Raw genomic sequence first — 25,605 nt, 5'->3', positions numbered from 1 at the left:
GTGATGACGCCACCCGCGAGACGGCGCGAGGGGCCCCGAGGCCCGACCAGGGCGCGCTGTCCGGAGTCCGCAGCTGCCGCTCTCGCCGCCGCCGCCGCCACGCCCTCGCTTTGGCGAGGCGGGGCGACGCTCTGACGCGACCGCTCCTGGGGCGAGTCCCGTGATGGCCGGCGGCGGGGCGGTCGCCGCGGTCGCCTTTTCCTTCGCCGCGCTGCGGCCGTCGTCCTTCGAGCCCAGCGCGGCTGCCATGGCTGACGAGGAGAGCCTGGCGCCTCCCAGGGAAGGGTAAGTGCGAGGAGGAGGAGGAGGAGGCCCCTCTCCGTCCCCCCGGCCGCCCCCTTGCCTTACGCGCCCCGGACGTCCTCGGGTCCCCGCGCTCCCTCTGCCTGTCCTTGCCTCCCCTCGCTTGGCCTGGCACACGGGCGGGCCCGGGTTCGCCCCCCAGCTCCCCGGACAGGCGCCCTCAAGGTGGTGCCCGAGGGTGCCCCTGAAGGGTCTCCTGCGGGACGTCCTGCTTCCAGAGCGACCCACATGGAGCCCGACCGCACTTTTCAGACCAACGAAGATGGATTCGGGGCGTGAGCTTTCGAGTGCAGGCAGTCTTCCGCAGACAGAACGGAACAGGGGTCATGGGAGGACGGATCTAAAGCAGTAAATTGAGTGGCAAATTAGTAAACTGTGTCATCCTTTCCAGATTGTGCACTATGGTCATTCTTCGCTAAAACGGCCAATTGGTCCTTTTGAGTTGAGAAAAATGAGAAATAAAAATGTCAAGGTTAGTAATTAAGGGCAGACAGTTTCCCAGAAATAAGTAAAAGATACTAGTGGCTTGCCCGGTCTGTCTCCACTCAAGTGAGGAAGCATCCCCACAAGTGACCTTAGATCTGTACTCTTATGATCCTTGTTTCATTTTTGTCTGTGGAAGACTCACGCCTTGAATAAATCTTTGTTGGTGTTAAGCTTCTTCAGGGCCCCTGAACCTCCCTCCCAAAAACCCATGTACCATGGACCTGTTGTATTGTTATGAATCAGACTGTTACTTTCAGTTTTAGTTGTTATTGTTATTACTGTTATAGTATACTTGTATGTTATGTTATGAAGAAAGTTCTGTTTATTGTTTATGTTCATGTGAACTGACCTGAGACTCAGGGAAGGGCGGTAGCAGTATACAAATATAAATAATAAATAAAGGTGCTATGGATTCAATGTTTGTTGTGCTGCTTCGGAGCAACACTGCTACCCACTGGTTTCCAGAATTGTTTTCCATGCCTGCCTTTGGCCCTGGATACCAAAGTGTTTCAATACTTTGTGTTCCTTTGGGCAACAGGCAAGTATCTAATGTTTGCTTTAAGCATTTATTTTAAAACTGCGATTGATACATAAAGGTTTTGAAATGGCTCAGTATGAATATTTTTGTGTGTCTAGAACTGCGCTGATGGGCACTTTTAATTATGTGTGCACCCAGTGAATGCCTTCACCTTCTACAAATTTGCTGAGCATATCCCCCTTGCCATGTATACTGTTTCTGCTCTTCTCCACCTACCAGTGTATATCACTTTTTTCACATTCATATTTTGTCCTACATGTCACTAGATGCTCTCCGGTTTTCTTAAATGTAGCTGAATCACTATAAAACTGGGGGGGGGGGGGAAGGTGTCAGAATATGTGTGGAGGTGTTGAACTCTTCTTCCATTTATATATCTCCTGTTTTCTCAGTTTGTTTCTCCCAGCTGTTTTTCTTGCAATTGAGATCTTGGAGCCCTACTGGAAAACATGGGGCAGAGGTGGTTTCAGAAGGGGAAACAGTGGCTGGATGAGAGCAAAGTTCCTTGCTGCCTGTACTGTGCTTCAAATTCTTCCCTTCCCCTTTCCTGCTTCTCAGATATTTAGTGAGAACTACCATGTGCATGAGTTTGACGTTAAGTCTAGATGCCAATTCCTGCTCCCATTCCAGGCCCAGAATAAAGAAAGCCCTTCTTTCTAGTGGTTACATAATTTCTATAACCACATAATAATTTCATATTATAATAATTTCATATTTTCATAAACAGTACTTGTGATTTGGGTTATTCTGGCCCCTATCAGTCTTTTTCTCCACAAAGTTCTCAATTTTATGGCTGCATCCACTTGACATTTGATATTGGCTATAGAAAATACATTTATAAATTGTTGTTCTTCATTATCTATTGGTCTGTGGATGTGGCTATTGAATAGAAACAGTTTGTACAGGGAGGAGGTAAATAGATTGCTGTATCCCATTGCCCTGTTTCCTGATATGGATTCCCAATTGTCAAGGAAGTATATTCTACTTGTATCCAAAGTGTTCTCTACTTTGTTATGATGCTACTTGTTGAAAGATGTTTGGAGGCAAAACCCAGATGAACTGTGACTTAGATAAAATGATAACATCTCCATCTTCTGTACTTCCAATATATGCTTGGATGTGGGTTTTTTGGAGTAAGTAAATCATATGGTGTCTGGAATATGAAAATTAATGTTCTCACATAATGTGCTGTCTCCAAAGCAAATTCTGCTGTTTTCTCCATAAGAGTTTTATCAAAAAAGTTCTAACATGTTTCATTCATCCCACATTATTCAATATTTCCCTTTCTTTGTATAATAGGGTTCTCTATAATATTTTACTTTTAGCAATTTTTAAATCTGTACTCATGAACAAAGATTTTGAGATGCCCCAATTTTGACAAATGCTCCTTAGTCTATAAGTGCTATCATACATACCTTGGCTCTCTTGATTACTCCCTCCTCTTTTCGTCGATACCTAGCAGGTGCCTTCATCCTGTGTATGTTGTCCGTTTAGTACCCCTTCATTTGTTTCCCCCTTGCTCCACATAGTATTGTAAAAATTTGGATTTGTAAACTATCTTGTGCTTTGGGAAAGGTGGTGTATAAGTAATTCAAACAGATAACAAGTACACTATTTATGCTGTCTCCTAACTAATTTATTTAGTAGATTTATGTTTTCCCCTCAGTCTTTTGCCTCTACACACACCAAAGTTTTGTGTAATTTAATTGTCACGTGTTTTCCCTGTATCTGTAAAGTGCTCAAAAAAATCTTCCTTTACTTCTTACACATGCAAGTCAGTTATTTTGTGCAGCTTAGCTGCTCTTGTATTCCACTACTTTCTGACCTGGTGTGGCCTTGGTAAACATCATACATACTTGCTTTCTTACACTTCCTTTCTCATCACTATACATACATATCTTTATTACGGTCATAGACCAGCAAAGTCAAAACAATTTCATGGTTACAAAAATAATATGGCTAAAACATTGTTTTACTCATAAAATAACATTATGTTAAAAACTTAGACCATGAGTCTACTAAAATATAAATTAAGACTAAATGGAAATTTAGTCTTGCTTTAGGATGCTTAGGGCTGATTCTGCGTAGAGCAGGGGGTTGGACTAGATGGCCTGAATCTATGATTCTATGATTCTATGAAATACAGGTAATTGTTCTAATTGCTCTCTCATTGCTAAAGTTAAGTTTTAGTCAACTTCCGCCGACTTTTCATGGCTGCAGCACAAAACCTGGCAACACTATATGTGATGGAACAATTTGTGTCTGTGAGCAGCAGGGAGGTATAAGATTGTCCTGAATGCCCTGGGACTCTATGTAACCATGGTGTGATAAATATGGAACATATGTCATTATAAAACTGACAATGTAAAAAGATATGTTCCAATGTTTCTATTTGACCAGAGCTACAGGGGCACGTCCTTTCACCATAAGGAATTTTCTTGTATCTCCCTTCAATACTTACCTGGCAGGGGAGACACCATGATCATCACTATACAATCCACCTCAATAAATATTTCTTATTGTGGTTCCTCTGATCTCTTATATCTGGTCACAGAACATATGTACTCATCCAAACTTCTCACTATAGATATCCTTACATTGCACCCTTCTCTCACTCTCTATGTATAATCCTACAAGCATTCTTATTCTCCTTTGCAACAGTTTTTCTTGGAGATTACAGCTTGCCTTAAATCAGTTAGTGGGACAAGATTTGGAGTGGACCTACTAGCAGATAGCTTAAACTCTCAGCCACTATGCCAGGGATCCCCAGTGCAGTGTCTGTGGGTGCCATGGTGCCTGCCAACATCTTTCCTGGTGCCCCCCAAGGATTTTTTAGGAATTAGGCGGGGCCAGGTAGAGCTTTTTCTGAGTAGTCATTGGAGATTTGATTGGCTGTGCAGATTTTTAAAGATTGCAGCACAAAGATCTTCACTATGTGATTGAAAGATAAGCCATGCCACCATACCATATGAAAATAGCAAATGTGCTTATAGGCTCAAAAAGTTTGGGGACCCCTGCATTATGCCATAGTGCAGGAATAGTCAAACTGCAGCCCTCCAGATGTCCATGGACTACAATAACCATGAGCTGCCAGGGGCTCATGGGAATTGTAGTCCATGGATATCTGGAGGGCCGCAGTTTGATTACCCCTGCTATACTGGGTCAAAACAATTGCTTTGGGTGATGACATATAAATACAACGTGATTCCTTTAAAATTTGTTCTTGGAAATTAATCAGCCAGGTACCTATGTAGTACAGGTAGTACTGTACTGGGTAGTATGGCTATCATTTGACCCTTGTTTAATGTCATGTTGTATCACTCTGCTGCTTAGTCACTGTCACATGATAACTTGAGTCTGCAGTTTGCCTAGATTGAGCCACTCATGTAACCAGTGCTGCCAGTTATTAATTGATCCAGACCTGTCAGAATAGCTCAACCCATTGAGACATTAAATTAGTTTGACTAATAAGCTTGGATGCAGTGGATTCATGGTCTTGTGAATTAGTCTGGAGTCTCAAACTTTTCTACCTGCACAGCCTGTTTTTCCTGTTGCAAAATCCAGTGTCTTTGTTCTTCCTTTCTTAAACAAGCAAGTTTATTTGTTCAGAATATCCTAACCATTGTGGCCCTATAATAATTGGGAAAAGGGCCAGTGGGTGAAACATGTTCGGGGCCCTGAGAGTGTCCGTCCTTGGTTTCTCGCCAGCTGGCCACACTCTGTGGGCCAATCAGGGCTCCTGGAAGAACTGCCCTTCCTAGCGAGCCATGAGCCTCTCCACCGCCAGCACCCCACATAACCCTCCCTGCCATGGCCAATGTGTCTGCAGCTCCCCGCCGCTCCACCTGGCTGTTGGCAGCACCTAGGACGAGCTAGCGGTGGCACCCAGAAGGTTCAAGTGGGTAGCCGTGTTGGTCTGAACTTATTTATTTATTTTATTTATTTCCCACGCCTCCCAACTAGTGTCAGCTTGAGGCTGCTCACAGATAAAACAATAAAACCCCCATAAATACAATACAACATTAAAACGTCCCCCATCCCCACATTTAAAACTAGCATCAAAACTAGCATCAAGATGGTGATAAGAACAAGAGAACAAGCCCCCGCCCCCAATAAAAACATTGCTGCTCTGGCCTCAGGCCACTATCGTGGCTCACAATGATATCTCAATGGTTGAGATCTTCATGGTGTTGGATCTAACAACTAGCTTTCAGCATAGGGTGGGACCCCAGATTGTAACATCAGGCATCAACCAAATGCCTGGCAGAAATGCTCCATCTTGGCGGACCTGTGGAACCTTGATTGTTTCATCAGGGCCCTTAGTTCTTCCGGGAGCTCGTTCCACCAGGTAGGGGCCTGGGACAACCAGTAGATTCATACCTGCAGAGCAAAGAGCCCTGCGGGGGGCATAGGCAGAGAAGTGGTCCCTCAGATAGGTAGGACCCAAGCCACATTTAGCCTTAAAGGTCAGAACCAAAACCTTGAACTTGTTCTGGAAACAAACTTGCAACCAGTGCAGTTGTCTCGGCACAGGCTGGATGTGGGCCCTCCAAGATGTTCTAGTGAGGACCCTCGCAGCCACGTTCTGTACTAGCTGCAATTCCCAGGTCAAGGACAGGGGTAGGCCTGCATAGAGTGAGTTATAGAAGTCTAACCTGGAAGTGACCATTGCATGGATGTGGCCAAGTGATCCAAGGAAAGGTAGGGTGCTAGTAGCCGTGCCTGGCACAGATGGATGAACGCCATCTGGGCCACCTTAATTATCTGAGCCTACATAGAGAGGGAGGCATCGAAATCACACCCAAATTCCTGGCAGCCGTTGCAGATGCTAATTGCACCCCATCCAGTTGTAAAAGTGCTGCCTAATCCTGCGCCTTCCTTCAGCTTCAGCTGGTTGGCGGAAGGCATACCAGGAGAAAGGAATAGACCTAGTCCCCGTGGTTGGTGTCACACAGGAAGTGACATATGGGTGACACTCTGGTATTTAGGGAAAACATTTATGGTAGAAGCCATTTTTGTCATAGAGTTTTTGCCCAAATACTGGGGTGTCACCCTGGCGTGATGATGTCCCTTCTTATGTAGTACTGGCAATCAGACCTAGGCCTTTCTTCTTGTAAGCCCCTCCCCCATCCCTGGCAGTTGACAGAAGGGGCATGGCAATCCTATTTCATGTACATGGTTGTTCATGTGTGAAATATAAAATAGCCTTTCCATGAGGGGTACAGATTAGTCTTCTGTTAGTCTCTCTACACAGACCTACCTTTGTCTCTGACCGAGAAATTACAACTAGTGCAGAATGCGGCTACGCGAGTCCTGACCAGGTCACCCTGGAGGGCTCATGTTCAGCCTTTGCTGAAACATCTCCATTGGCTGCCAGTTTACTTCCAGATTAGGTTCAAGGTATTGGTTTTACGTGGCTTAGGCCTGCTTATCTATGGGATCGCCAACCTGCTTATGCTCCCCACAGGACACTTTGCTCTGTGGGTATGAATTTGCTGGAAGTCTCAGGCCCACAGGGTGCACGCCTGGCCTTGACCAGGGCCAAGGCCATTTTGGTCCTGTCCCCTACATGGTGAAATTACCTTCCAAGTGAGCTGTGGGCCCTGCCGGGACTCCTTGAGTTCCACAGGGCCTGCAAAACGGAGCTCTTCTACCAGGCGTTTGGTTAGAGCTGGGTGGTAATTCCGGGGTGTGCGATCTGGGCCCCCCTCCCCCCATTTCCGGTCCCTATGTGCAGTATTAGGCAGCATTAGGGATCCTGTTTCATCTATTAGTATTGCCTGTTGATATTACCATTAGCACTGGCCCGGTGGTCCAATATATGAGTAGAGGTTTTATTAGTCTATAGAGTATTCCACCTTTAATGATGTTGAGGATTGTTTTTAAGATTATTGTGAATTGTTTTAGGTTATGTTTTAGATGTGACTTGCTGTACATTGTCTCTTTTTTGTGAACCGCTGCAAGCCAGCTTGCTGGGAGCGGCAGTATACAAGTCCAATAAATAAATAATAATAAATAATAAAACGTCACCTTTCAATCTGCTATACAGTTTTTTAAGCGAACCTGTAGTAACTTTGGTGATATGTTGAATATTTTTCCATCTAACTGATCTTTTGACTCAAAGATCTAGAACAGGGGTAGTCAACCTGTGGTCCTCCAGATGTTCATGGACTACAATTCCCATCAGCCCTTGCCAGTAAACACTGGCAGGGGCTCGTGGGAATTGTAGTCCATGAACATCTGGAGGACCACAGGTTGACTACCCCTGATATAGAACACATCAAGATCCAACCCTCTATACAGGCAATCACCACAGCTAAATTTTTAGCAACTGCTAAGATAGTTTTCTGATCTTCATCTACAGGGAAAAACTAGAGATTTTTTTGACATGATGAATTCACATAACCCATTAAGAGGGAGAACAAATATCTTTCTCTCAAATCAGACCAGATTTTACAATCCAGTGAACGGTGTTGTAAGGACTCAAGCTGACCAGGTTCACATTTACAAATTCTGTCTGTATACATTATGCTTTATTTGTTTTATGATGTCCTTATCATTGAATCCTAACCACTGGGGTCTACTCTTTGCCATCACCTTCCATGGCCCCATATAAGAGTCTTATTAAGATTCAAAGTCCCTTTCCTTGCACTGGAAATTTAGCAGGTTTAAATACGGGGTGCAGATATATGTTTGCTTCTTGGGTATCCAGAACAGTTATGTATTATTTTTACTCTGCCTGTTTTAGTGCTATCTTTTTGCAATACAAAGTTCAAGAGGCAATAACTATGCAAGGAAAGAGTTGTTTTTACCTCTGACCTAGCAACGTACTGCAATAATCTGCCAAGGACTTTTTCGGCAGCTTCTGTACAGTAAGGTTCCTAGAAATGTTGTGCAGTAGCTCCCTCCCCTCTCCCAAACTCTTAAAGGGAACTATAACCCACAACCGTATTGGTGATAAACATAAACAAGAGGATTCTGTGTCCTCGTGGTAAAGAAAGAAGACCAGTGTGAAAGGTTTTCAGCCTTAACTATCTGCTTACAGCTTGTAAACAACTGTTGTGTGTGTTTCTATTGTGACTGAACTGAAGTTGAATGGGTATTTCATCCTGTTTGCAAAGTTAGCATTTGTGCTGTTGATCCTGGACTGGGAACTACCCTTACCATGAGTACAGTATTCCTTGTACATGCAAATCTTAACAGAACAGAGGAAAGTGTGTATTATGTATTTCCCAGCCTGCTAATAAGCCACCATCTTTACTCTTGAAGATGTCTCACAGTTTGCTGTCTGAGATGTGACATTGATCTTGGGGCAAACTGGAATTTAATCCCTCACACCTTTCCCCTCTTTTATGTGTATCTCTCAGCCTGCTTCTCCCCAGGTTATCTGTTTCCAGTGAGATCAGTCAGTCCCAAAATATTGTTAGCAATTTTGCATCCTGCATTAATTCTTAAATTCTCCCAGCTAACATGTTCTTGTTCTGTAAATATTCCCTCCTCTCATGGATGCAAACATAGCTACAAATCTTTCTCACAGCTGTGAATAACTGCATACCATCTGAATTAGTTTTTAGGATGTATATAGGTGAGCTGTTCTCATGGTGTTTTCCATAAAAGCATTGTATGACATCACAGGGACTCTACCTGATGACTGCTGTTCTCAGCGCATCACCATGTGCCATGGTGACATAGTGGTGTCATGTTCACTCAAACCCTTTTGCTGATGTGCTGATTCATGCTATTGAATCTTAAAGGAAACAGGGCTGTCTTCAAAATATGAGAAGGTAGGTTTTATGTGCAGGTAATCCTGCTGTGTCCTGAATGGCATATGTCTTTTGTGTCAAAACATGCAGGAAAAAATGATGTAACTTCTCTTTTTAAAGAATCCATGCATTTTCTTGTTGTCCTGTTTTTATGCTTATTTAGAGTGTGAGTGTTTGTATAATCCTGCTTCATGGCACAAAATATGTAATGTAAAATAATACTAAAGATCTCAGATTATCACTAGAAATATAATTACCATAAAAGAAAACAAAAAGATGTTATTTGCATGCATAAGTACCCTGTACGTTTCTTTTGTAGTGCTGGAGTTTAAAATATGGTGCCTGTAGAATGCAGCATTTTGTCTGTATTGGCTTCAACTTTGCATTCTTGACTTTGTTCCTGTTTACTAAACCACATGAATTGCTATGGCTGTATCTGCAATCCACTGTCTCTTAAAATCCCTATCTCTTTGCAGTAATGTTTGGCCAGTGAGCACACTGTATCCTGTCGCTTCCTTTCTGTGATAAGCCAGTCGCTAGATTCTGTATGGAAATCAGAAATTTGGAATAGGTATTGCAATTAAGATGGCAAAACCAGGCATTGGGGTTCAGGTTCGATTCTATTTTTAAAAATGCATTCTGCGCATGAATAGAGCCAGACTTGTATGAACTCCATAATGGCATGGCTTTAACAGTAATATCTTTATTGAGGCCCTTTTGAACCGCTTTCTTAAAGTTTTGTATTCCTGTATCATTTGCATTGATTTATATCAAATGCCAGTGCATCATTTCCTTGATTTTTAAGGCTGAGATCAAAACAGTCGTTTTGGTTGACACTGACATAGTAAAATCCTCAGACTTTGGCCAGCCTAAAACAGGAAGCCCACATCATAAAGGTTTTTTTGCAGCTCCTTGTCTTCCAGCAGTTCACTGTTCAGCAGAGAAAGCTGCAGTTCAGAAAAACAAACCAAAAGTTCCCTTGGGCTCTTGATTCTAGATTCATAGTTCTTTGGATCCTTGCTAAGATCTCCACAACCACTATGTCAGAATCACTAAGCATCAAGTTAATAAATATACACCCCACAAACTACCAGATTCTCTCGGTCTTGCATTTATTCAAGAGGATATTCTCTTCATATCTAAATTTAATCTTGCAGTCTTTTCTTCTGCTTCAAACCCATTTGTTTGATTGGGGGAGGGGGTTGGCAAGGGTGCTTTATGAACTAGTGCATTCCAGCTCTCTGGAAAGTTAACCCAGAAAAACTTGCTTGGGAAGCAGATTCCATTAGAACGGCAGAAGCACTGCTTCACTTCACTGTAGCATTTGTTATAGCATTGTTATATTTTTCAGATTTGAGAACAAAAGCAACAGCTCTTAGATTTGAAGGCAATCTCCAGTTTAATCAATGTTTTACATCTAATGGTAATTAAGAAAACGTGCCAGTGTTCCAGGTTTCAAATTAAAATGGAATTTATTTTAAACACTGCAGTCATAAATACTGGAAAGGAATACATGATAAGAAACCCCAATATCTTTTTCACTGGGTTCTAATTAAGTGTTTAGAATTGTACCCCAACAGTGGGATCCAGTAGAAAATTTCTGCTGCTATACGGGAGTGTGTGTGTGGGGGGGGACATTTAGAGCTGCACAGTACAAGGAATGAGGAAGCTGCATTCCACTGACAGAAAGCCTTTTAGCATCAGAAATGTTTCTTCTGGATCCAACCCACTGAGCTAATTTTCAGAAACCTCATTTTGAATGGTTATTCCAGATAAATGGCGCTGACCTGGAAGAGGAATAGCTCAACTAAACTAATCGAGAGTCTCATATGCTTTGCTTCACATCACATAAATATAAAAGCTGTCCAGCCCCTAGAAGCAACCTTCTGAATCTCACATTTCTCTTCCCCGCCTTCTTCTGGTGAGGTCAGATGACCAGAATTTGAAATCTGGAAGAAGTGTTTTGCACCTTGGGTTTTTCAGGCTCTTGGCCTCTGATTTTGTAGTCTCAATAAACCTGTAATGGGTCTAGCATGAGTAGCAAATGGAACCATCCATGGTGACAAAAATTTGGCCTATTATGCAGAGTTCTGGCCCCATTTTGGATGTACATTATTGCATGTGAATTATTGTGCAGTTATTGGGCTGACAAGTAATATCTAATTCTGTGTTCTAAACTCACTGAGAAAAGTAGAAGTTGCAACTTCTCATGAAATATATGTATAGAGAGCGAGTGTGAGGTTTTAAAACCCAGTATGAGTAAGTAATCATACATGAATCAAGGTAAGCTGGACGTGGTCAAACAAGAAATGTCAAGACTGAACATCGACATTTTAGGAATCAGTGAACTAAAATGGACAGGAATGGGTGAATTTAATTCAGATGACCATCAGGTATACTACTGTGGACAAGAATCTCGCAGAAGAAATGGAGTAGCCTTCATAATCAATAAGAGAGTAGGAAAAGCAGTCTTGGGATACAATCCCCAAAATGACAGAATGATCTCAGTTCGAATCCAAGGCAAACCATTCAACATCACAGTGATCCAGGTCTACGCCCCAACCACTGCTGCTGAAGAGGATGAAGTTGATCAGTTCTATGAAGCCCTACAACACCTTCTAGAAGCAACACCAAAAAATGATGTGCTTATCATCATGGGGGATTGGAATGCTAAAGTAGGAAGCCAAAAAATAACCGGGATAACAGGCAAGTTTGGCCTTGGAGTGCAAAATGAAGCAGGGCACAGGCTGGTAGAATTTTGTCAAGAGAATACAATGGTCATAGCAAACACTCTTTTCCAACAACCCAAGAGACGACTCTACACATGGACATCACCAGACGGTCAACACAGAAATCAGATTGACTATGTGCTCTGCAGCCAAAGATGGAAAAGTTCTATCCAGTCAATAAAAACAAGACCAGGAGCTGATTGTGGTTCAGATCATGAGCTTCTTGTTGCAAAATTTAGGCTTAAATTGAAGAAAGTAGGGGAAAGCACTAGGCCACTCAGGTATGAACTAAATCATATCCCCGACGAATACACAGTAGAGGTGACAAATAGATTTAAGGAATTAGATCTGATAGACAGAGTGCCTGAAGAACTATGGACTGAGGTTCGCAACATTGTACAAGAGGTAGCAACTAAAACCATCCCAAAGAAAAAGAAATGCAAGAAATCAAAATGGCTGTCTGAGGAAGCTTTACAAATAGCTAAGGAGAGAAGGGAAGTGAAAGGCAAGGGAGAAAGAGAAAGATACACCCAATTGAATGCAGAATTCCAGAGAAAAGCTAGAAGAGATAAGAATGCCTTCTTAAATGAACAGTGCAAACAAATAGAAGAAAACAATAGAATGGGGAGGACCAGAGATCTTTTCAAGAAAATTGGAGATATGAAGAGAACGTTTCATGCAAAGTTGGGTATGATAAGGGACCAAAATGGTAGGGACCTCACAGAAGCAGAAGAGATTAAACAAAGGTGGCAAAATTATACAGAACAACTATACAAGAGCGAGCTTAACATCCCTGATGACCACAGTGGGGTAGTTACTGACCTGGAGCCAGACATCCTGGAATGTGAAGTCAAATGGGCCTTAGGAAGTCTGAGCAACAATAAAGCTAGTGGTGGTGACAGCATTCCAGTTGAACTATTCAAAATCTTAAAAGACGATGCAGTAAAAGTGCTACACTCAATATGCCAGCAAATTTGGAAAACTCAACAATGGCCACAGGATTGGAAAAGGTCAGTTTACATTCCAATCCCAAAGAAGGGCAATGCCAAAGAATGTTCAAACTACCGCACCATTGCACTAATTTCTCATGCTAGCAAAGTTATGCTCAAAATCCTACAAGCTAGGCTCCAGCAATATGTGGACCGAGAACTTCCAGAAGTACAGGCAGGATTTCGAAGAGGCAGAGGAACTAGAGATCAAATTGCCAACATACGCTGGATCATGGAGAAAGCTAGGGAGTACCAGAAGAACGTCTACTTCTGCTTCATTGACTATGCTAAAGCCTTTGATTGTGTGGAGCACAACAAATTGTGGCAAGTTCTTAAAGAGATGGGAATACCAGAGCATCTTATTTGTCTCTTGAGAAATTTATATGCAGGTCAAGAAGCAACAGTGAGAACTGAACATGGAATCACTGACTGGTTCAAAATTGAGAAAGGAGTTCGGCAAGGCTGTATACTGTCGCCTTGCCTATTTAACTTGTATGCAGAGCACATCATGAGAAATGCGGGATTAGAGGAGTCACAAATTGGGATCAAGATTGCAGGGAGAAATATCAACAACCTCAGATATGCAGATGATACCACTCTAATGGCAGAAAGTGAAGAGGAACTAAAGAGCCTGTTGATGCGGGTGAAGGAGGAGAGTGCAAAAGTTGGCTTGAAACTCAACATCAAGAAAACAAAGATCATGGCATCCGGCCCTCTCAATTCATGGCAAATAGATGGGGAAGAAATGGAGATAGTGACAGATTTTATTTTCTTGGGCTCCAAGATCACTGCAGATGGGGACTGCAGCAAAGAAATTAAAAGACGCTTGCTCCTGGGGAGGAAAGCTATGGCAAATCTAGACAGCATCCTAAAAAGCAGAGACATCACCCTGCCAACAAAAGTGCGTTTAGTCAAGGCTATGGTATTCCCAGTTGCAATGTATGGCTGCGAAAGTTGGACCATAAGGAAGGCCGAGCGTCAAAGAATTGAGGCTTTTGAACTCTGGTGCTGGAGAAGACTCTTGCGAGTCCCTTGGACTGCAAGGCGAACAAACCGGTCAGTCCTAGAGGAGATCAACCCTGACTGCTCTTTAGAAGGCCAGATCCTGAAGATGAAACTCAAATACTTTGGCCACCTCATGAGAAGGAAGGACTCCCTGGAGAAGAGCCTAATGCTGGGAGCGATCGAGGGCAAAAGAAGAAGGGGACGACAGAGAATGAGGTGGCTGGATGGAGTCACTGAAGCAGTAGGTGCAAACATAAATGGACTCCGGGGAATGGTGGAGGACAGGAAGGCCTGGAGGATCATTGTCCATGGGGTCGCGATGGGTCGGACACGACTTCGCACATAACAACAACAATAACAATGAGTAAGTAAAAGCTTGACTGTGAAAAAACACTTTGTTTGCTTTGTGGCTTTTGTGTCTCCGATTTCTATTTTTTTAAATTATAGTATTTTTGTTGCATGAAACTATCACCTGTGTTTCTGGCCTCCTTGGAAGAAGAGTTATAGAATCTACTGACTGAGAGATAAATCTGGGATTTAGCTGAAATAAGTGTCCAATACCCAACTTTAGATTCTGGGTGTATTCCACTAATACTCGAGCCTTCCTCATAGTACAAGGTGCCTTCCACTAGTGCTACTGTTAAGAAAGTCTCCTTGTGCTGGAGGAAATCTTCACTTTTAATAGAACGGAATCTTTGGCTCTAGCTCTTGGACCTTTTTGTTAGAATATGTATCAACAATAGCATACTGTATCCATGCCTGGAAGTTTCATTTATCTATCACAGAGTGCATAATTAGCACACGCCAGCAGATTGCGCATGCTAATTATACAATATGTAGAGAAGTATTTCATCTGAACTAAATCTGACAGTCCATTTAATTAGGTGGATCTAAAGTTATGAGGCTGAGTGTCCTTTATCTTTGACCACATCTTTCATAACTTGATTGTATCTGCTGTACTCAGTCATCTTTTTATTGTTACTGCCTAGCTTTGCACGTCGAACCCCTGAGATAAGAGTTTCTACCCTGATAGGGCTGTTTATTCTAATCACTGGTCCATTGTTTTAAACAGAAAACAACCATGGTAAAATGTAAGGCGTGTCATCGAGTCACAACCGGCCCATGGGAACACCATGAAGTTCTACCTCATGGGATTTTCCAGGCAAGAGATTAACGGAAGTGGTTTGCCATGGCCTTCCTCTGCGTAGCACTTTCAGTCTTCTTTTCTGGTCTCCCATCCAAGACCAGCCCTGCTTAATTTCCAAGCTTTGTTGAGATCAGGCTAGTCTGGACTTTTAGGGCTACTACAGCCATAGACCAATAACTTATTCTGTTCCTTGTCAGTCTACATGGAATAATTGTATGTGATCTTCAGCTTTAGTCAGGCCATTGCTGTGTAAGGCAGGGGTAGTCAGACTGTGGCCCTCCAGATGTCCGTGGACAACAATTCCCATGAGCCCCTGCCAGCATTCGCTGGTAGGGACTCATGGGAATTGTAGACCATGGACATCTGGAGGGCTGCAGTTTGACTACCCCTGAAGGGAATCCCATAAATAATTTTGCAAATTGAAACTCCAAGACTATTTCTATACTAGTTTGTGTGGAGCTGTTGTCAGATAGTTGTTTTCAAAAGCAACAGGTTTTTGAGGAAGGCTTGTGAAACAGAACAAGAGCTTGTTTTTTCCTATGTTTTATTTATCTGGACCTGAGCCAAATCCCCCAAATTCCTTTTCAATTGACAGTCGCTATGTTAAATAGCAACAGCCAAATGTTCTGTGCTCAAGGTCAGAGTTTTATAACATTAAAATTTGGCAAACACAAAGACTGTATGGCCTAGCTTGTATGCCATGTATTTTGCATAAAATCAGGAGTGTGCAAATAAACAATATAAGTTTGATGCTGCAGAAGGGAAACTGTCAGCATTGAAGCAGAGAAGATTTTTTTCTGAGATGCTTTTGGAAGTGTTACCTCTCCTTCTGTTGTTTTTTGATCAATTTCATTTTGCTGTAATGTAGCTAGATCTGCTGATAATTTATCTGTCAAATGATGCCACTTCATCCAAAGGCACAAGTCCAAGATGTTTGTCATGAAGATGTTTAAGTAACATTTAAGGAACAGCTGTGCATTTAAAGCAGAACTCTTGATATGAATGATTAGGATGGTGTCTTGTGGTTTGGAGACCAACAAAGTGATGGGGAAGGATTTCTGCTGATTCCCCCTTTGTAGTTCTCCCCCTGGATAGGAGGACATCTGATAGGATGGGTTTTCCCTTTGGCTGCTCAGGGAGGCAGGGTTTGATTAAAACACCCTCCTTCGGGTTCCTGCTCAGTGTTTTGCTAGCCAGTCAATCAGCTGGTTCTTTCCCCTCTTTTCCATTGAAGGCCCTTCAGTTTTTATCCCCAAGGCTCAGGAAACTCCCTGAAGACACACCAGCAGATCCCGTGGTGTCCTAGATACTTTGTCGGTGCTCACTCCTCTCTATGCTATAAAACTGGTACAGACTCAATCTTTCTATCTGGACACTGTTGGAGGAGTATCGTAAAGATGAATTAATCAGCATATTGATCTGACTAAGAAAATCAGATGATAGCTTCAGTTAAGCTTTATTTTTTATGAGATGATAGCTTCACTTATGCTTTATTTTTTTCATCATGAATTTTTCAGGTCTGTTGGATCAGGGCAGGTCAAAAGCCCTATCCCACAATTACTTATTGGGTTCTACAAGAACGTTTACTTCTTTCCTCCTTTCTGTCCTGTGGGAAATGTGCCCATTCGTGACAAAGCTAAGTCCCTTGCATAGAAATCAGTGCTTTGTTAATAGGATCACATTTGCTTCTTGTGTAGCATAATTACTAATGTAACAACTGGGACAAGCAGTCATCTGAAAGTTTAATAGCATTGTCATAGCATGTGTCAGGGCACAAAATAACTTCATCGGTTGTGCAAGTGCCTTACAGGCTGGGCAGAGTTGCTTGGGAGAATTTGTACAGCAGGATCCTGTTGACTTATACTGCAGCTGCTCACTACATAGTGTGTGTTTGTTAACACCCTAATTTTGTCTTAAAGGTTTTTAGATAAAGACTTGGCTTTGTTGGCTGCAATCTAGAGGGTTGCATTTCCATACCCTTCCCCCTTCCATATGCATTCCCGCGTGTTTCCCCTTAGGTGCTGTGGATGGGGAGAATTGGGTGCATGCGCATATCACACATTGGAAGTGCTTTCCATGCACATTTGCGGCTTCTTGGATTCTGGCCTTAATATTACCCACAGAGTTATCAGCATAAGAGCGTTGTGCATGAATTCTCAAGGGCACAGGAGGGAGGCTCAAATGAGATTGAGGAATAACTAAAGTTGTGTACAATTTCATTAACACAGAGGCCGCGATCCTTACTGGCAGAAGCTTTATGGTTGTGTAGTAGGAGAGGTTAAAATGACAGTGTGCACACACGGGTTCTGCAGCTAATAATCAGTTGCACAGTCAAGAATGGCTGTCATTATTTATCTTTGATATATCACATTATTGGGGAATGTCCATGCCTATGCTGTAGAATCACTAAGATCTGCTATTTTGTGAGCTCCTCGTCATTCTTTACATAATATATCTTTACCACAGTATTTTTTCCATACCAAAAGATCCCATTCCTTCCACTTTTTTACTTTATTTATTATGAATATACAAAGTTATTCTTATATAAATCCTGATATATAATGATAACTATATAACTATATAACTATATAACTATAACTATAATGGTATCACAGACATATTTCCATACTATTTTTACTCCAGTGGATTGTGAGTCCTTGCTTTTCAGTTTTCCAGCCAGACATATGAAATCTCTGGTTTCTTCAAAATCAAAACTTTCTCTTCAGCTTGAATTTACTTTAAGGACTAACAGGGATTTGTAATAAAGGGTAGTTTATCATCTGAGCTATCATAGGATCATTCACTCCTCTCCATTCCTTTACCTTTTGATTGTTCCTGATAATAGAAGATATTGCTAAGGACATAAGTGGCATCTTTCTCATGTTCTTTATGTGTTTTATGAGTGCTGTTGGAGAGTGAGATAATCTATACATCACTCTTATAAATCAATATTCTAGCTTCATATTTAACAAAAATCTCCTAAACAATCAAAATCTCTTTAATCATCTAATAAGCGGTAACTTCTGGCTACTTAATAAACAGTGAGTTGACTGAATGTCTACAACTAATAATGCTTATCTGATCCTTATTCATGTACTGTCTATGATTGTATTTAATTGGAGTTATCTTAGTGTTAGTGCTGGAGGCAAATGCTGTGAATCCCATCGACAGCCAAAGTTACCAACAAGATAGTTGGTTTGCTCCTCTCTAAAACTATGTCATTAGAAGAGATTACAGCTAAAGCTCACTTACTTTGGACACATCATGTAATCAAACGCGCTAGAAAAATCATTAATGCTCGGCATGGTCAGCAGCAAAAGGAAACGTGGTTGGCAAAAGATCTGCTGACTTGACATAATCAAAGCCAGTACAGGGATGACCATGAACCAGCTAAAAGAAGCAGTCAGAGACAGGAGCGCATGGTGAAGACTTTCCTATAGAATCGCCGAGGATCAGACACGACTGAACGGATAACATCATCATCATCATCTTAGCGCCACCATAATATTTTTGCATTTTGGTTTACTAGAGTAATCATGTTAAGTCTTGGATTTAAGAAGCAGGGTAGAGGTTCTTTATTCAGTACTACCTTAAAAGCATTTGTTTGGACAAGGTGGAAATACATCCTTTGTTTTTAACATGCTGTAGTTCTATTCATCACAGTGTTTTCATTATTATTGCTGTAGGTCAGGATGGCTGTCAGTGTCCAGTTGGTTGCCTGCATGGTGTCCTACATCAGTGGTACAGCTTAAAGAAGCTGAAGAGAAAATGCTGAAATGTAAGCAATTACAGATGCTCAGATCTCCTCTCTCCCCCCCCCCCCTGCCACCATATCATGTTTTCTTGTTAAGAACTGAAATATGTTCCCTTCTGTGGGGGAGGTGGTTTGCCATTTCTTGCTGATTGGTGTGTACTGCAAATGTGTTGAGGAGCAGTTGAGGACAAATACGTTGCATTGCAAATATACTAGTTCAAGGTGTAAGCTGGAGAGCTTACCTATAATCAAATATATTGCACGCAAGTACCCTACTCCCCAGAACACCTATTCATAGTGGCATGATGTCTGGGTGGATATTGTGAGTTACACTGTAGGAAAGGCATACCTCTCTGTTTTTCTTGGGAAAAGCCCAGAAGTGAAGTCTTAATGGGGAACATCCTTTGAACAAGGGATATATTTAACTGGGCACATTCTTGATTGCTGGTTCTCATGAACAGCAGTTAGCGAAGACATCTCTAACTACTTATTATTCTTATTCTTCATGGGACAGAATAAATTGGACATATTTGGCACACTGCATTTTTACTAGTCTTTACCCATTAGCAAACACAGACCTCATTTCTTGTAGAAATGCTTTTGTCAAGGAATTAGTCTGGTGTTTTTATTTGAACCCGGATTTAAAAATCACCTTGGGTGATCTGTATCCTGCGTGCACAAATTGCCTGCCATATAAAATATGAAATAATTCTGCCACTGATTAATTTTCCAGGAGATTAATTATATGGCGTGTGTTGCTCGACACCTTGTTGCATCTGTACATTCTTTTGTGTTAAGAAATGTCAGCCAAAGATTCATGCATTCTTTCCCCTTTCACAAACAGAGCTACAGTAAAGAATGGATTGGCTTCAATCTATTTGAATGTAGCAACTTAATCATACAGTTGGATCTTAGAAAGAATGAGGGCTTGTAATCAGGAAGCTGGGAGAGAGATCCTCTATTCAGATAAACACAACCTGACTTATGGCTGAGCTACACTTGAAGCCTCATGCTTCTTGATTGGATCTCTAGATGCTTTTGGTCCTTAAAAAGTAACCATGTGAGTGATCTTGCTCATGGACATAGTGCAGTGTGTTACTCCCACACACAAACACGTGTACATTTGTGCACATGCTGATCAGAAATACATTCAAGCCTTATTAGGGAAATTCAGCCAGAGTACTATTACTTGTCTTATAGATTCTTAGGTTTTTGCATTCTATTCTATAACACAGTTGCCTGGTGTTAGGGGATATTTTTTTATCAACTTGGTTATATACATTCAGCAAATCCACAGACCTGTTCCACACTGCAAGTTTGTGCACAGGCCGCATGCAGCCTGCATATAAATACATGCACCTCACAATGTAATTGGCTTTTGTTAAAGGGCTTCCTGCCCTCTGGATTGGGTACTTTACTGCACATAATGGAATGTAGGTCACTGTTTTGTGGATTTTCCCTCATAATCTGTTATACCTAGAACTGACGGACAGATGTCAGTGTTGGAATAGTAAGTCTTGTTCTCTGTTTCTTCAGGTATCAAAAGTCCATATCATAAACAATATATCTTCATATCCAACGGAAATAAAATATGGACACTAACATTCTCTCAGAACCTTTCCCATAAAACTCCACTTGTTCTTCTCCACGGGTTTGGAGGAGGTGTTGGACTCTGGGCTCTGAACTTTGAAGATCTTTGTGAAAATAGAACTGTTTATGCCTTTGATTTCTTGGGATTTGGACGCAGCAGTAGGCCACAGTTTGAAACTGATGCAGAACTAGCAGAGAATCAGTTTGTGGAATCTATTGAAGAATGGCGACAGAAAATGGGCTTGGACAGAATGATTTTAATCGGTCACAACCTGGGTGGATTCCTGGCAGCTGCTTACTCTCTGAAGTATCCCTCAAGGTATCTGAAATTTTACATAAAGGGAGTTTTCTCTGTAGTATCAGAGCTATAGATGTAAGCAAGTGCAGTATGGCACAATATGATTTGGTGGTATCTCTCTAATCTTGAAATACAGCACTGTGAAAGGCTATTTTCATCTTTCACTAATGGGAATTGACTAGTTGCACAACTAAAATATAAATTGCACTCCTCTTGAATTGTATGTTTTCAGATGTCATTTGCATATTACATTTTATATATTTCCTGCCCATGCTGAAAGATGGGGAAAAGAAGAAATGCAGGATCTTTCTGCTGCTTATGCCCAGTGCATTTGGCTTGTCACAGATATGGCAGCTCCTTCCCACCTCGCACAGGGCATGGCCTACCAGTTGCTTTGCCCAAGCAAGCGTGGGTGCTGGGGTGGTGGCAATATTCTTCACCCAAGGCCTTAGAATCATTAAGGCCACCCCTGCGTTGCTATAATGGGCAAAGATGGCTTGCTCATTGAAGACATTAGAAGCTTGGATCATTTTATCAAGACGTAAGAACTGTGATAATTCCTGTGTCTCCAATATTCTGATGTTGATGTTCTAAACACATTATTTTTATCAGGATGCTCCTGGTTATGGTCATTTATTTACATAATGGTCAGCGCAATCCTGTGCAGTTACTGAAGTCTGTCCATTGATTTGTTTTCAGTGGATTCACAGTTTTGCATAGGATTGTGCGGAAAGTCATCTAGTCCCACAGCTAAGAATCTCTTAATTACGAATTGAAATGTAATCTGTGAACAAACTATAATAAGACGAGTTTAATTTTGACAATATAGAATCTTCTTTTGCTGCTTTATATACAGGCATCTAATCAGATTTGCTCTTTCTAAAGGAAAGCTATTGCCTATAAGTATTTAATATCTAGTAGCCGAGCTTTGGTTTATGCTTCAGGTAGTAGGAGCCACCTAAAACCAATAATGTGAAGTTCCCTCTGGAATACAGTGGGCATTGTTTTAAGTTGTCCTGTTGATACAGCCTCTGACATTTATACCTACAAGGGTGAAGCATCTTATATTAGTCGAGCCATGGGGTTTCCCAGAAAGACCCAGCAGTGTTGAACAGGAAAGACCAATTCCAGTCTGGATCAAAGCACTTGGAGCAGTGTTGAGTCCATTTAACCCACTGGCTGGTCTCAGGATAGCAGGACCTTTCGGTGAGTGCTTGTAAGTTTAATAGTGTTGCTCTTTTAAGGAACCCGGTTACAATATTTGAGCTTCAGAACCTATTACGTGTGTTTGGCAAAAAAGCAAAATCAGTTTAAGCGGCAGGCACCTCCTAACCAGAAAGATGGAAAAGAGTTGTCTTATTCACCGATGCAACAAAAAAAACCTGGGATAGTATTCTTAAGTCAGAAATTCAGATAAACAATAGATGCACACCTTTAAAATGTATTAGTATCTATTAAATCTGCTTGTGTTGCAGAAGGGCTCTAGCTCAGTGATAGAGTACATGCTTTGTATGCTCAGTCCTCTGGCACCTCTGCTTTAAGGGCAGTGGGTGTTTGAGAAGAGAAACCCTTTACTGAGAGCCGGGGCTTCTGCCAATAAAAGTAAACTGAGCTGTGCTAGATGAATTAGTAGTCCGGCTCTGTATAATAAACGTTTTTGTCTGTACAAATGCCAGTTGCTTTCTCTGTCTTTGTGCTCCACTGTCTTGATTAAATAGAACTAGAATCCAGTAGAGAGTGTTCATGCAGGTCCTGAGTTAATTGTAAGCCCTGTGATGAGCAGAAATAAGAGTCTGAAGGGGAGGAGGTGTCATGCGCTATGTCTGCATGTGTGCGTTCTTAGCTGTCAAAGTATTGCCTCCTGCATTGTTTCCTGTCTAAAATTATGAAATGTGCACGTAAACTAATTAACTTAGCCACTGAAAGTGGTTGCAAAATACTATTAATAGGTATTTTGAAAGCCCAAAAGTCAACAGTTTTAAAACTTCTCTTCTTGATTTATGACAGGGCTGAGCCTTGTACAGCGTATCAGGCCAGATTTCAAGAGAAAATATTCTTCCATGTTTGAGGATGACACTGTGACTGAATATATCTACCATTGTAATGTGCAGTCCCCAAGGTAAATTTAAAGTCTGTCAAAATGTGCTAAGTATTTGAAATTGTCCCCGATAACTACATTTTTTTCCATTGTGTTAGACAAAATATAAAATCACGTCTGTATCATGCATATAATGAACTAGCAGCCTTAATTTTGAATTAATTTAGCTCAGAACTTGATTTGCATTTGGCTGAAGAGTTAGATGATTTGAAGCAAAAAGTTGTACCAAGAACTGCTGGATTTGGCAAAAATGATTATACAATTTGGCAGCATTCAATAGAAATTCTTGTTTAAATGCTTGTAGTCATAGAATGTTGGTTTGTTAAATCCCTTAAAGGTTTGGGATCCTACAGGGACATCCTGTCAGTATTTTTCGAAACCTTCAGATTAGCTGAGCATCCCTTCTAGACGATTGTTTCAGTGAACCAAGCTGAATGGCAAAAAACACAGAAAGTGTATTCCTAATGGTTGCTCTGAAATAGAAAATGCACTTTCTCTAATGGCCAATCAAAATCTCATCATTAATACCTTTTAGAAGTATGTAAAGTTCTTTTGTTTGACATAGTCATTATCAGTCAAAATTAAGCCAATTCAAGATACAATTTTGCACTATAATATAAAATGGTATTTTTCTTGAACATTGGGAAACACTAAGTTGGTATTTGGATAAGTAACATTCCAGTTTAAAACAACTGCAGGTCAGCCATTTGAGAATCAGTTTTCAGCTTTTTTCACTCCTTTTCTTCTATAACTTTAAAGTGGTGAAACTGCTTTCAAGAACATGACCGTGCCATATGGATGGGCAAAAAGGCCAATGCTGCAGCGGATTGCCGACATGCACCAAGACATTCCTATCACTGTGATTTATGGAGCACGGTCATGTATAGATGGCAATTCTGGGACCACCATACAGTCTCTACGACCAAACTCATATGTGAAAACCATAGTAAGTAGGGTGTTTCATTATTAATTTTTAGTTTAAATTGCCTTGACCTTATACAAGTGGTTCTCAAGCTTGGGGTCGGGGGCCCATTTGGAGTTGCCTGGCCCCATTTGGGGTTGCCAGGTTGCCTGCCGCCGTGGTGGCGGTGGTGTGTGGAGATGTGTGGTGGTGGTGGAGGCGGTGGGCACAGGCATGGCAATGTCTGCCTCCACGCCGCCTTGATAGTTGTGTGCATGTGCACGCAAGCCACCCATTCACATACATTTCCAGCACCCCACTGGCTCCTTCTGCACCTGCCCAGCCTGCCTGGAGGGTCGCACTGGTGCCTGCCAAGGAATGCGCTGAAACACTTCACTAAGCTCTTTCAGAGCAGGAAAGTGCCCCCCCCCCCATCCTACCTTCTGACTCCATCCAGCAAATCCTGCATGCTCTTCAGCAGGGCTGCCACGGACCCCATCTTTTGGCAGTTTTGACCCAAGTTTTGTGGAGACTTGCCAAAATAACAATTTGGAATTATTTTATGTCAATATATTTGTCAAGAAAAAATCTTCAGTCATCTCGCAAGTAAACCTTTAAATAGACTTTGTTACACTAATGTTTTTTCCTTCTCTACCTCTTCTATAGGCTATTCTTGGTGCCGGTCACTATGTATATGCTGATCAACCTGAAGATTTCAACCAGAAAATAAAAGAGATTTGCAATTCTGTGGACTGACCAGCATTCTCCTCTTTAGAAAAACCAGCTGCAGATGGAACCCAAAGCAATACTTCGTAAAATATTAAGAAACAGAGACATTTTAAGCCAGGCTTTCCTTTCAAAATGTTACACACTTTAAGCCATGCAGTGCCTTTTGCTGGGGGAGAGACATTTTCAAGATCAACTTTGTACAGTTTGGTTTGATATTGCTCTTTACATATTTAGAGAGGGTATATGTTTCTCTAAAAAAATTTGTTTTTTAACTGGACATTTCTCAAATTGACCTTTTTGAAAATTTAGAGGATTTCCCCATGTTTACATATACAACAAAGACTTGCTATATCTAACTATAATGAAATATTGTCTTTATTTACAATCCAGTGACCCGGTGATCTTAGGCAACTATAATAAAATATGGAGTATATGTTGCTCAGCTATTTCAGTCTTGACACACTAGCCCTTTGAAGAATTTGAAAATGTTTCACTGTTTCTCTTTGAATTCCAAAAGTGTATGTAGAAGATCTTAATTCCCTTTTTTAGATTGTGAAGTGGGCTTGTCAAAATAATCTCAGAGCTCTAAGGAAAAAGACAACAGTAAGAACTGGGAGTGTGGAGGAGTGAAGTAGTTGTGAATTCTACCCAACCCCTCCCTGGTTCTAGGTACTGTCTGTTGTAATATTTATGTGTGTCTTCCAGGGCTGGTCTTTTTATTCTTCTGACATTTGTGTTGCTAAAGAGCTGTTGTAGAATCCAGCAGCTTTAAAACCCTTTTTGGTTGCATGGCCTTTTCCTTAGTAGATATTAATGCCTGATTCCTCGCTGGCCTGCACCGTGTGTTTCGAGTGTTTTTCCCTGGGGAAGAAACCGTGTCTAATATGAACTTTTTTTCTAAGGAAAGGTGTAATAATGGCCCAGTTTAAGTGGAAAACAGGGAAGTATATTATGATTAACACCCAGAAATGCCATAAAAAGATGCAATGCAAATGAAACAGGAGGGCCATCTTTACCTCAGGACTTTTAAATAAAATACTTGATTCCATGCAGTATTTTTAATAAGAGCTGTTTATGCTCTAGTTCTTCATAAACCTGTAATTTAACGTATTAGATACTTTGTCATAATAAAAAGCAAACGTTTGTCAATGAAAAGCAAGTAGAGTAATTTGTAAACTAAGGTCTGCACAGTAACTTATTAGCTGGCTTTTGAATGTTGAAATAGCTACTGAATTAAATTTCTGTATTTTTTATTAAATTTCTGAACCATTCTATAGA

The 25,605-nt window shown here is 41.4% G+C and overlaps 1 protein-coding gene across 1 annotated transcript; it reads left to right on the top strand.

Moving 5' to 3' along the window:
• The first annotated feature begins 13 nt into the window (after window positions 1-13).
• ABHD5 (abhydrolase domain containing 5, lysophosphatidic acid acyltransferase) lies at window positions 14-25,605 on the top strand. Its single transcript, XM_077302707.1, has 7 exons — window positions 14-285; window positions 18,644-18,735; window positions 20,248-20,620; window positions 21,651-21,805; window positions 22,607-22,718; window positions 23,457-23,643; window positions 24,265-25,605. The coding sequence occupies exons 1-7, from the start codon at window positions 164-166 to the stop codon at window positions 24,352-24,354; spliced, it is 1,131 nt and encodes a 376-aa protein (XP_077158822.1). The 5' UTR covers window positions 14-163; the 3' UTR covers window positions 24,355-25,605.

Source organism: Paroedura picta, chromosome 11 (genome assembly GCF_049243985.1).
Source record: "Paroedura picta isolate Pp20150507F chromosome 11, Ppicta_v3.0, whole genome shotgun sequence".
NCBI classification, from domain to species: Eukaryota; Metazoa; Chordata; class Lepidosauria; order Squamata; family Gekkonidae; genus Paroedura; species Paroedura picta.
Note: the sequence above shows the minus strand (reverse complement) of the source record. Positions and strands in the feature narration are given on the sequence as shown.